General features: G+C 45.7%; 1 protein-coding gene across 1 annotated transcript; it reads left to right on the top strand.

Moving 5' to 3' along the window:
* The first annotated feature begins 248 nt into the window (after window positions 1-248).
* npm2b (nucleophosmin/nucleoplasmin, 2b) lies at window positions 249-11,863 on the top strand. The gene is made up of 10 exons (XM_048523219.1): window positions 249-337; window positions 967-1,035; window positions 2,163-2,248; window positions 3,773-3,883; window positions 4,132-4,225; window positions 5,555-5,694; window positions 5,795-5,823; window positions 5,908-5,941; window positions 10,708-10,791; window positions 11,783-11,863. The coding sequence occupies exons 2-9, from the start codon at window positions 978-980 to the stop codon at window positions 10,750-10,752; spliced, it is 597 nt and encodes a 198-aa protein (XP_048379176.1). The 5' UTR covers window positions 249-337; window positions 967-977; the 3' UTR covers window positions 10,753-10,791; window positions 11,783-11,863.
* Window positions 11,864-12,868: the final 1,005 nt, after the last annotated feature.

The raw sequence follows: 12,868 nt of genomic DNA, 5'->3' as shown, positions 1-12,868 counted from the left end.
ACAAAGTGATCTAATCACTGATCTTGATGCTGTTCACAGGATTGATTGTCATTTGTGCAAAATATTCCCACGTTACAACAGTGACAGCATTTCAAGCTCCTTTCAGTGACTGCGACTTGCTTAAGGATGTGTTGCGATTGTGGAAGGTGCTATATAAATGCAAGCCCTTTCTTGATGCTGTGGACAGTGTGGCATTGAAAAGGTTAATAGGTGAAGCCCATTAATTGAAGTTAATGCACAATCCTGTTCAGCTGCCATGAGAGCAACTTGATTTATAAAAACCTGAGCGTGACTGTGTTCCTGTTTTTTATTTGTTCCATTTTTGGATTAAAGGAGGGTAGGTATATTTGCAAGTTCTGCCAGGATGTTTCCCTTTATCTGCTGAAAGATTTTTATTATAATTATGTCCTGGTGGATAGAGGCTGCTTTAAATGGTTTACACAGTGTTTTCTGTTGTTACTCTGGCAGCTGCTGCTGGCTATGAGGTGTTGAGAGTTAAATATTGTCACTTTCCCAAATCCCCATTCGTTATGGGTTTTCCATTGTTGTTTTCTGCTTAATATCACTTTTTTTACTGTTCAAACTTATTTATGTTATGCCCCCCAAGCCATCACTTCCTGCTCTCTTTGTCCCTTCCCTTCTCATTTTCTCTTCTAAAATTATTTGTTTCTGATCCAAGGTTTCCCCTGACCTGAGTTAGTCTCCCTTCAAATCCTTTTCAATGTCTGAAACCCATTTTGTGAAAGCAAAACTCTGCTGTTGGTGGTTTGACAAGATCGCTGTTGATTGAAGGCCCCCTTGTTGGGCTTTGGAAAGGATTATACAATTTTTCCCCCTTTTTCTGAGCTGGCAAAATGTGATTTTTTTTTCCCCCTGCTGTTTGTTTAATATAATAATTTTGGAGTTGGTGTTTCCTACTGTCAAGTTTTAAGTATTTGAAAGCTTTTTTTTCTGTTTATTATTTAGAACGCTCAAGAATGACTTCAAACAAAAGTGTCACCAGCAAATCAGACAGGCCTGTTGCTGTTTTATGGAGTAAGGACCCATCAGCATTCTCTCAAACGCTCTTTGTAATTTGATAGCTTTACGGTTTATCCTTTTTTTTTCTGACTTGCCCATTGCTGATGTTGAGGCATCCTGCTATTACATTTCACAGTTGTGTGATGTTCCTGTTTCTCCTTTCCAGCACTGCTTTAGCAGTGACAGAGGCAGTGTAAGTTTTTTGCCTTATTGCCTCCAAAGCTGAGGAGCTACAACAAGCTGGCCTTGGAAAAGGGCAACTGCCTGAGGGCTAGGAGGTGGGGGAGGGGTTTGGCATGGTTGTTTCTTTCTTCGTTGGGCTCTTATTGACACAGATGGATCAGGAAGTGTCTATTTGAGACAGGTGGATGAATTGGTCACTGTGTTCTCCTGGGCCATGCGACAGAAGTTAAGTCTCAATGACTACTTTTCCAATAGTGGAGTGCAAAGTAAATGTCAGTTCTTTGTCGTCTACATGAGTCCTGTGTTTAAAAAGCTTCTAACACACGTGCTAATCTATCACACCGCTGACTCATTTGGTAATCTTGAATCAGTTTGCGCTGTCATTTTTTTGCACTGTCTGGATTGTTTAAGAAGTGCTGGCCAACATCAGGGGCACAGCTCCTGTTAGACACACCGTTCTGAGGGCTACACAAACAGCTGAGAGCTGTACCCTGTGAATGACTCCTAAATGTGTTGATAACAAGATGCAGAGTTGGATGAACACAGCAGCCCAAGCAGTATTTCTGAAGAAGGGTCTCGACCTGAAATGTCAAACTTTCCTGCTTCTCTGCTGCTTGGCCTGCTGTGTTCATCCAGCTTCAGTGTTATCACTATTCGGGATTTAGTAATTTTGAATGTGCTGTGACTGTGTGGATGGCGGTGGAGAATTCTCACCCGCAAGAATTCCATTGAACAGCAAACGGTTCCAGTTTGAATTAAAACCTCCTGGTTCGCATGTCATCCTCTTAGCAAAGACCATGTGCTGTGCTTTGCTGGTCACTTAACTTCAGGGACACAGCAATGTTGTCCAGGCAGTCAGCACTGGCCTGCCATGTCCTTATTGCACGACTGAATGAATTGAAAAGATGCTGGAAATGAAAAGGAACAGAGCCCGCATCATTGCTTGTATTTCATTGCAGGTTGTGAGTTGAACGCAAATCAGCTGATGCAGAAGTTTGAAATTACAGATGATGAGCTCTGTGAACATCAATTGGTTTTGAAGACGGTAATGTGATTGTTAACTGCCCACAGATCTCTCGCTGTTTAATGCCAGTTGGGGTCTGTGCCATTTGCCAGGAGTTACCAAACGCTGTCAGCTCAGGTCATCAATATCCCTGGGGCTTTCAGTACAATAATGCCATCCAGTACGTATGCGTTCTTGCCCAGCTTGCTCCCTCCCCATGGACACTTGGCAGTGAGAAGTTCAGTGCAAAGCGAGTGAGACCTCGGGACCGTCTCATTTATCCCGGGCTGGTTGGTGTTGAACAGAGGGAAGATAATTGGTGAATTCCTGGAGAATTGATGACCGGAGTTGTCGACTGTAGCATTTTTTTTGTAAAAGAAACAAGGGTGGGACTTTTTGCAGATAAAAGTATGGCCTTGGAGGGGTTCCAGAACAGAGACTTGTGTTCACTACATCGCTGGAAGGGTATTATTCAACTGAAGAGGAATCGGCTGTGATTTTTACCAGGATGTTGTCAGGAATGGTGGGGTTGAATTCTAAGGAGAGGTGGGATAATTTCAGCATTTTTCCTGAAGTGTAGAAGGTAGAGGGGTGACTCTGTAGATCTGTATAGAATAATGGGGGGTATAGATGAGGTGGTTGACAGGCTCCCTTTCTGAAGGGATAGGGATTTCAAGTCTAAGGGTCATCTTTTTAAGGTTGAAAGGCAAGATTTTGAAGACATGAGGATCAGTTGTGTGTCTGTGTGTCTGTGTGTCTGTGTGTCTGTGTGTCTGTGTGTCTGTGTGTCTGTGTGTCTGTGTGTCTGTGTGTCTGTGTGTCTGTGTGTCTGTGTGTCTGTGTGTCTGTGTGTCTGTGTGTCTGTGTGTCTGTGTGTCTGTGTGTCTGTCTGCTTCCATGCTGCATGACTCTAGCTCTTGTGTTCAGAGTCCTTGCGTCTGGGCATGAGGTGAGATGATTCAGTATGAGCCAGGCAGAGCCCATCGCTTGTCGGGGTACGGTATTTTTGGAGGTGGAAGGAAATTCTGCCATGATCTAGCTGGTTTACTGGGTGATGCAGATGTGTGCAAGAGGAGCCCGGCCTGTGCATTTGGATGACGTGTAGGAGAACAGGGTTGACAGTAGCTCATCACCTAAGCTGCTATGTCGAGGGGCCCAGGCGGCAACTCCCACGTGTCTCAAGTGAATTTAAAAAGAGCTCATTCTTGATCAACCTCATTCTTACAGGAATGTTGGGATGATGGGGCTCATGGCCCAGTGTAACTGAAGCTCTCAGGTTTTTACACAATGCTAACCTGGCAGGTTGAACACCATGAGTAGGGCTGGTTTGAGGGAGAAGTAGCTGTGCCCTAGTTTGTGGGTTGAGCGTTGAACTTGTGCAGAAGAGTTACAGACTACTGAAAGTTGAGAAATAGGCACAGTGAAAGAGTGATGGAATCCAGGCATGTCACTCTTTTCAGTTCTCCCTATTTGATGGAAACCAAGTCTGCTCTCTGTCAGGTGAACTTGCTGCTTTTTTGGTTCTGTACACCTATCTAAGGCTCAGTGTGTCTGTTTAACTTGTAGATCTGTTTGGGTGCTGCTGCAAAGGATGAAATGAACATTGTGGAGATTGTACCAGAGGATGAGAGCGCTCCCATTCCAATAGCGACACTGCAGCTATCCATCTTACCAATGGTTAGTCTTTGAGCTCCTCAATGTGGCTGTTTCAGGAGTTTCCTATCTGCCTACTGTTGCACATTTTGAACGATGTTTGTGGCCATTTTGTGACAGTGACCTCTCTAACTATATCCTGTAGCATGGCCTTGTCCTGCACTCTGTTGCTCCTGTTTGTGTTGAGTTTGCCCTGTTTGTGCACTGCTGCTGCCCCCCCGCCCCTGTGTTTTTATACAGTGTTGACTTGGCTCATTGGTTTTTGGTTCCAGACCATCATCTGTGGTATTGAGCTGACCCCCCCTGTTACCTTCAGACTGAAGAGTGGGTCTGGGCCTGTTTACATCACCGGACAGAACATGGTTTGTAAGTACACAGAGCAACTTGCTGTCACTCTCTGTTGCGTTCTCACTTGGTCTGTGCTGGCTTTGAGTCTTTTTTCTTCCTCAACCTCCTTTCCTTGCCCAATCTCCCTGAGTTGGTGGAATATTAGCTTAACCAGCAGACTGTATCCAGCCAAGGTGATCTGCTTGGAGTGGAAAGCTAAACTAATTGACTGTGGAGCTATTGGCAGTTGTAGCTGAAAAGCCGCTTGCTTCACAAATGCTGATTGGGGCAGGAAAATCTGAGGTATGGGTGACTTTCCCTTGGCCTCACAATGGCTCAGCAAGACATGCCAGCCCAAGGTGATGAAGGATGGGCTGTGCCCACATGGCATACAAGAGTAGAAAGCCCATCCCTGACTGAGCAAGAGATGTGAAGAAGTTTGCTGTATTAAACGAGTTTGTACTGAAGTTGGGCAGCAGTTTCAGGATGATCAAGGATTCACTTTGAAATAAAGGGGCAAGGCTGAAGGTGGGAAACAAACTGAAATCATGGGAGTAACTTGGGCTGTGTTACTTCTGTCTCTCACTCGGCAAATGCTGTTTGATCTGATTATTTCCAGTGTTCTTGCTTCTTGTTTCAGATATCCAGCACAATGTTTTGGGAAAGAGTTAACAATTCAGGAGTGTGGTGGAATGCTCTCCACTTGCCCTGGATGGGGGCAGCTCCAACATCACCCACAGAGCTCCACACCATCCAGGACAATGCTGCTCACTTGGCACTAATTCCAGAAGCATCTACTCCCTCCACCACCCAGACTGAGCAGCAGTGTGTACCATCTACAAGATGCACTGCTGAAATTCACCAAAGATCCTCAGGCAGCACCTTCCAAACCCATGACCACTTCTCTCTAGAAGGACAAGGGCAGCAGATACACAGGAAAACCACCACCTCCAAGCCGCTCACCATCTTGACTTGGAAATACGTCACTGTTGCTGACTCAAAATCCTGGAATTCCCTCGCTAAGGGGCATTATGGACAGCAGTGGCTCGAGAGGGCAGGGGGGTATGTGCATGTCTGTTTAGGAGCGTCTCAAGCCCTGGAAAATTTTAGTTAACTGCCTGACCCTGGTATCCTTAGATAATGGACCATAGAAATTCTGTCTATTGACAGGAAATGTGCCAGCTCATAATTCTTTTTCATTTTGAGTCAGAGTAAATTTGTTTGCTGGTGAATTCCAAATGTAGCAGTAAGAGGTGACATTGAGCTATATAGAAAACACATGTTAGCTCTCATGCATGTTCCAATGATCATAATCCAGGCTCAAACAGGTCAATCCTCATGGAACAGTTTCTTCTGTTGACTCTCCAGTAGAAGACTATCCATGGGGTGAGGAGGAAGAGGGTGAGGAGGAAGAGGAGGAGGAGGAGGAGGAGGAAGAAGAAGAAGTGGAAACACCCCCAAAACCAGCAAAAAGACCTGCATCCACCAAAAAAGCTGGCCTCTCAAAGGTATCTGCCTTTCTGCACCCCCCTCCCCCGCCCCCTTTCATGGGTCTTCAAGAATCCTTTCCAAAAGCTGACCTAGTTCCCACACCTTTTTCTCTTTCAGAAGAAAAAGTTAGAAGCCGAGAAGTCAGAGTGAGTACCTGTTTAACTTATCATCCCCAAACACTTCAGGATTTGAAGGGCTCAGTCAATGTTCACCAGTGTGTTTGTTTGCAGAGAGGAATCTGGTGAGGAGCTGCGCACTAAAAAGGTGAGGTTTCTGTTTGACTTTGTACAAAATTTAGATCCGTTTGCTCATGCAAGCTTTGTGAAAGTGCTGTCTGTTATCACAAGTGTTTGCTTCTCATGTCTTTGTGGGAATGTGACTGTCTGGTGACATGTTCCCTCCGTTAGCTCTGCCTGCAGGAAGGCCAACCTCTTGCCTTTGAGGCTTCTTGGCTGTTAGGCAGCGTGTGCCTGTTCATGGTTTTACAATCCACACCAACCCCACCCCCAGGCTTTATAATCTCCGATCTTCTTCTCTCCCTCATTAGCTTGAGGGAGCTGCCTACATTTGTGTAGGTAACCCATGAAAGCCAAGTGAATTCTTCAATTGGGCAGCATACAGTTTGCAATGTCGATCCAGTGCTTTTCCTCTCATTATCTCCTGGAACGTCTTAGCAGTGGGTTCACCAAGCACGAAGGGGCTGCTCCTCAACTCTTGGTCGTACTACAGCCCCTTGCTCCTTAATGTCTGGCCAGCCTGTGCTCAGGGGAGCATGCAGTTGACAGAGTCTACCTCTGGGCCTACTCCTTGGCTTGGCTCAAGTGACCTTTGAGTGGCCCATGGAGGGGATGGGGGTGGGGGTCATTGTTTCCTGCCTGTATGCACCTCTTTCACAGTTAGATCTGGGCTTGGGTCCCTGTTAGTGTTGGCTGGCATGATTTAAGCCTTTCAAGGCCAGTGGGGCTGGAGTGCATCAGGGCCCCCAATAATAACTGACTTATGAAGTTTGTTCCATCAGGGGCCGCCCGGCCTGACTTGAGGCTTATCTTGAGTCGAATGTAAAATGCAGACTGAGTAAATGAATCATGAATTTTCAGAAGGTTGTTAATTAATTATGGATGTGACAGTGAGGAAGTCTGTTTCCTTGGATGATACTCTAACTTACCACAATTTTCCACTGTCCCCTAGAATTCCAAATCAATCAGATAGGAAAGCTGTTACAGAGCGGGAGCTGCAGATGCTGGAGAATCTGAGCTAACAAGGTGTAGAGCTGGATGAACACAGGAGGCCAAGCAGCACAGGAACAGGGAAGCTGACGCTTCGGGCCTAGAGGGTCTAGGCCTGAAACATCAGCCTTGCTGCTTGGCCTGATGTGTGTTCATCCAATTCCACACCTTGTTAGCTCGGATTCTCCAGCATCTGCAGCTGCTATTATCTCTAGGCCCGAAATGTCAGTTTTCCTGTTCCTGTGCTGCCTGGCCTCCCATGTTCATCCGGCTCTACTCCTTGTTATCTCAGGTAGAAAAGCTTGACAGTGTTTTAGGGGCAGGAGTGAAAGCAGGTTGTAAGGATTGTAGGAGCTAGACGTGCAAGTGCCTGGAAAGAAGCAGTAGGATTCCAGAAGTTTGGTTTATTCCCGGCAGGAGGGTTTAAATATCTGTGGCAATAGCTGAAGGAACAAGCTTTGACCTCTGTCTGCTTCCTGTTTGTCGGTTTTACTGGATATGGCTGTTTTCCAGACAGTGACTGGTCTATAACATGTTACACCTGGTTGTCTCATAGTTATTGTCCAAACAGAAATCAATCATACTCTGTTGAAAGCAGCTCCAAGTTGGATTTCTGATTGTACACCAACAGAACCAGGGAGATGGTTAATTGTCAACTAACTGTCTTGCCTTTTTAAAAAGAGCTTTATTTGAGCAGGTGCATCTTGTACACAGCAAACAAGCTGGGACTAGACCAGGAGTCCTTGTGGTTGAGTTTTTGATACCCTGAAACATAGAGCTGCAATGCTGATAAAATCTCTGCTGTGTGGAAGCAGGCCATTTGGTCCATCGCACTGACTCCAAAGAGCTTCCCGCCGCTCCCCAATCCTATCCTTTAACCCTCTATCTCTCATGGCTAATCCAACTGACCTGTACAGCCCTGGATGTTATTTTGCATGACCAATCCTCCCTCGCCTGCATATCTTTGGACTGGGAGGAAACCAGAGCACCCAGAGGAAACCCACACTGATGCAGGGGAGAACGTGCAAACTCCCACACAGACAGTCACCCAAGGCTGGAATTGAACCAGGGTCCCTGCCGCTGAGAGGCAGCAGCACGAACAACTTAGCCACCATGCCATCACTGTGAATGGAAATGATTTTCTCAGAACAGTGCTGTTTTGGTGAGATGCAGTGCACCATGCTTTAGGTTCTATAAATTCTTGGCTACAGATTTCAGATGTTCTTACTCTGGAAAGCTGTCCCTTAGCTCCAGAGCTGCACCCCTGTTTGGTATTGCTGGTCTCTGACTGTTGGGGCATTCACTGCTCATCCTGGAGATGACTGCCACTGTTCTCTTGTGTGAGGAACATGCGGGCGTGGTTGTAGGCTGGTTCAGGAATGCCACTTGCTGAACTGCAAGACTCCTGTGGCTGACCATGTCTAGCTGATTGTGCCCAGTTACTCGTGCACAATGAGGGCATGAAGTGAAGAAGTTCATAATGCTAGAGAATAGAGTGAAAGCTGATGTCATTGTAAAAGGGAGTGGTAAGCTGGCAGATGGACTAACTTGGAAAGGATTATGGAAAACCTCAAACCAAGGTCAGTGGAGAGAGATAATAAAATGAGAGGCTGGATGAACACAGCAGGCCAAGCAGCATCTCAGGAGCACAAAAGCTGACGTTTCGGGCCTAGACCCTTCATCAGAGAGCAGTCGGTGGAGAGAGCTTGGGCACAATGAAAGTTACAGTGAAAGCTTGTGTAACTACATAAAAGGGATGGCAACAGCTGAAGTGATTTTGTTTTCCTCTGTTAAGTGAGTTAATAGTGGGGAACACAAGGTTGAGATGGTGAATATTTTGCTTCAAGTTTCTGGTCGATGACACCACTCTGGCCTCAGGATAGGGAGCTCCAAACCAGAGAGCAAAGGTTTAAGGTGAGAGGGATAAGATGTAAAAGGGACCTGAGGGACAATATTTTGCAGAGGGTGGTTCATGTGTGGAATGAACTGTCGGAGGAAGTGGCAGTCTGTTTCCAGGCTGTCTGACTCTATCCCAATAGTAGCAGGTAATGCAGAGGTTACAGCAGGTAACATGCACTAAGTGTGGCTCAGTGGTTCACGTCGCTGCCTCAGTGTCAGGGACCCAGGTTTGATCCAAGCATCAAGTTTGCTCCAGGTGCTGTCATTCACTCCAAAGAATTGCAGGTTAGGTGGATTAAAGGGTTTGGGTTGAGGGGTGGGTCTGGGTGGGATGCCCTTCGGAGGGTCAGTGTGGACTGAGGGAGCTGATGGATTTGGCATCTTTCTGCACTGTAGGGATTTATGATTGTGTGAATGACTAAGCAAATGATCAGGATTGAGAGCAGCCAGGCTCAAGAAGGAAGTGATGGTGCATCTGCTGTGATAACAGTTTAATAAGTGCCTGGATGTAGCTATGCTCGAAAAGCGAGGGAGACAGACAGGAAGCTTTTAAACCAGTTTAATGTCTGTTGGAAACTGTTATCATCCATTATTAAGGAAGCAATAACTGGATGTTTGTCAAGTCAAAACACAATCTATGCTTTCAGGAGGAGTAAATCAGTTTGATTTAATTTGTGCAGAGTTCTTTGAAGGTGTAACTAGCCAAGTGGTTCATGGGAATTGTGTGTATGTTGTGCATCTGGATTTTGGGAAGGCATTTGAGATGCCTGACACAAGCTGAGATCACATGGGGTTGGGGTAACTTACTCAGTGGAGTTATCCATTTTAGTTAGACGAATAGAAAGCTAACTGATTATCTAAACACTGTGGAACTTGAGTGTTTTCAGACAGAGGGACCTGGGTGTCCTGGTGCATGAACAAAGCCAACAGAATTCTGGCCTTGCTTAAGGAGTAGAGTACACAAGTGGGGAAGTGTTGCTGTAATTGTACAAGGCATTAGTGAGTCTGTGTCTCGGGTATTGTGTATGGTTTTGGTCCCCTTGAGGGATGAAGTTGCATTTGGAGGCAGTTAAGGCTGTGATCCTAGATGGATTCTAGCAATGTGGGCTTTATTTAATGGAGGGATTGGGTGAAAAAGTTTGAGATATAGCATATTTGCAAGTTTAGAAGCATTAGATCAGAGATGCTGAAGGGGGTTTGATAAAGTAAATGTTGAGTATATTGCCCTGTGGATGGGACAATGTGAGACAAGAGGTGGATTTTCTAGAAGGAGGGATAGCAGATTTAAAACAAGCATTAAACTTTCCTCTTGTCCTGAATCTTCTCTTGTCCCCAGTGTGCACTAGATGATGTTACATTGAGTGCATATAAGGGGAGAGACGTTCATGGGTTGGAGAGTTATGGAACTGAGGCAGAGATGAGTTCAGCCATGACTGCATTGAACAGCAGTGTGTGCTCAAGAGGCTGAATGGCAGGCTCCTGCCTGTGATTCCTGTCAGGATTTTTAGTTCTCCCCCAGGCTCTCTTCCCACTTTGCAGGAAGTTCAGAGCTTGTCATCCAGAACATCACTCCTCTGCAAACCAATCAGCAATCTTTTGCTGGCCAGGTCTCCATCTCTACACTGCCCCCTGGTGCCAGCTCTGTGAACAGCCTCCCCTACTGGAACTGAGGATCTGAGGCAACCCCACTGACAGAGCTGCAGTCATGCCTTTGAAAAGTGTGCCCATTCCTTGGCAGTGAAATATTTCTTGTCGTATTGCAGTCTACAGTGTCAATTACAGCAGAGGAAGGCTTTCCTGTTGTGCAGATGAAAACAGCTTTGGTAATGTCTGCCTTGAAATGAGCTTAACTGTTGGTGAGTGAGTGGGTGCACTGTCAACTGAGAACATGTTTGCATACCCTAGGGGAAAGAGTCGAGCAAGGCGAAGAAGGTAGCTGTGAAGAAATAAATGCTTTTTGTACAGAGCCGAGGAATTGATTTTTGCAAGGTAAGAGGCCAAGGATTTAACTGCCTTGTGGAAACTAAGTTGGCTGAGATGTCATGTGTACGGCTGACCAGGAGATGGCTTTGGCTGTAAGTCGGGACAGGGTCGTGGCGAGCCAGCCCTGTGTTAGAACTGATGGGGTGGAAAATACTGCCCCCACCCCCCCAGCCCTCTTTGCTCTTGAGTACTGTGCACTTGAGTCAAATGTGAAGGGGGCTCTGGCAAACCAACGCTGCAGCAAGTTGCCAGACCACTGAGGGTGTGCGCTCAGAAATGATGCGTTGTATTGCCTTTAGCTTGTTGCATGTCCTCAGCAGTTTTCTGCTGCATTGGACCCACTGCTTTGGCTGTGCTCAGTGTCCCTAGTGGGGGTTGGACTGACTGGTCAGATTTTTATGTTCCTGTGAATTATTCACTGACTGGTGGCCGACAACATTGATTGCACACCCAGCAATATGTGACTGTGTGAGAATAAACTGCACATCTTGACTTGCAGAGAGTGTCTCTCAGCTGTTGGTCTCCAAACTGAGTGGGATGCTTGAAAGGCACAACAAAGTAAGATGATCTTGCAGTGCTTTTCAAATCTGGCTCTTCAAAGGAGCACCGTCAAACTGCCACTGCACCATGTCAGGAGCTGTTTGTTCAATGACCAAACCCAAGTGCAAGCGTAGCTTCCATGAGGATATTACTGGAGGGAAGAAACAGGGAGAGGTGTTGGGGGACATGGTGATTCTCCATGGTAGAGCATCTCCATGGTTACAGGCTGTTGCATGATTCTGGTTGAGGCCAGAGTTGACGAACTGCAGATAGCTGAAAGCTGAGCTTGGGAGGAGCTGTTAGCAATCAAGTGCTGTTATTGGAAATCTGCATGATTCTTTGATGTGAAACAGGATCCTTGTCCTTGGATCAATGGAATGCCTTTCACCAAGTTTCTTCCTCCTCTTGTTGCTGCTGACATCCAATTGTTTCACTTTTATTCTCACTCTCCCTTCAGGTCGTCTGCAAAACCCAGAGGAAGGACCTAACTTATTTTTGTAGAATGTTGCGATACAATTAATTGGAATAAAGCTCACCCTTTAATACATCAGTGGTGCTGCCTCTCTCTCTCTCTCTCTCTCTCTGGTACATGGGTAAATGCAGGAACTGAAGGCAAGGCTTAATGGATTACTATTGATTGATGCAAGGGATTGATCGCCTGTGTGAAACAGAAATGCTAAGGCTGTGTGGAGGAAATAATTTTCTTCTGCAGAGTTAGATCTTCAGGCCTGGAGATGTGAAGCAATTGGGGTGCAACTGAGAATTTTGATTATCTTTTTTCCTATCTTGGGCTTCAGGACCTTTTTATTGTAGTTGATGGAGCCTGAAACTTTTCTTTCCCTTTTGGAATTAAGTTTGCATTTGAAGTAAACTAACCTGCCAGGCTTCAGATTCAATAATCATGTAGGCTGTGTCAGAACCAGACCAAACCGAACCCCCTTCAAATGGATTGAGGAAGTAGCCTGGGCCCTAACTGATTATTTTAGTTTGGGTAAATGTGAGTTCTTGTGTTCCACATGTAATTGAATTGGTTCAATGACTCAGCTTTAAGCAAAACACACTTTATTCTTGCCCTACACTTCAAGTACAAATGGAAGAAATTGCTTAACTTGAACTCAATTGAGAAACTTAACAAGAATCATGAATTCTCTAATAGTTTGCTAAACAGCCGTTCCCACAAAGTAACATTCAAACGGCACACCCTTGGCTAAGTCAGTAAACAGATTGCAAGCAGCAGACAGAACCCAAGCTTTTAGTTTTAATGGTTTACATAGCCAGCTTCAAAACCCCCAACAACTACAGAATGCTGTGCAAAATCCCTGGCTCTGTGGGAGCCTGCCTTCAGGCTGCTTCTAATGTTCCAACTTTTCATTTTGCTAAAAAAAACCCAAGGCCTGATGTGGCTTACTTCAGTTTGGAAGAGCCAGCTCAGTGCCTACAGCTCAAAGCCACTTCTTAAAAAGAAAAACCAAATAAAGCTCTGAAAACCATAGTATCATCGCAGACATGAATTTTGGAGATATGGTTAGTAAGTAGCGAGTTT

The sequence above is a fragment of the Stegostoma tigrinum genome, chromosome 40 (genome assembly GCF_030684315.1).
Source record: "Stegostoma tigrinum isolate sSteTig4 chromosome 40, sSteTig4.hap1, whole genome shotgun sequence".
In the NCBI taxonomy this organism is placed as follows: domain Eukaryota; kingdom Metazoa; phylum Chordata; class Chondrichthyes; order Orectolobiformes; family Stegostomatidae; genus Stegostoma; species Stegostoma tigrinum.
This window is presented reverse-complemented; position numbering and strand designations above follow the sequence as displayed.

Bases quoted from the DNA above. Each gene is read 5' to 3' on its own strand.
- npm2b (XM_048523219.1), top strand. From the start codon at position 978: ATGACTTCAAACAAAAGTGTCACCAGCAAATCAGACAGGCCTGTTGCT. The intron at 1,036-2,162 runs GTAAGGACCCAT...ATTTCATTGCAG, and splicing joins GCCTGTTGCTGTTTTATGGA to GTTGTGAGTTGAACGCAAAT. The intron at 5,695-5,794 runs GTATCTGCCTTT...TTTCTCTTTCAG, and splicing joins AAAAAGCTGGCCTCTCAAAG to AAGAAAAAGTTAGAAGCCGA.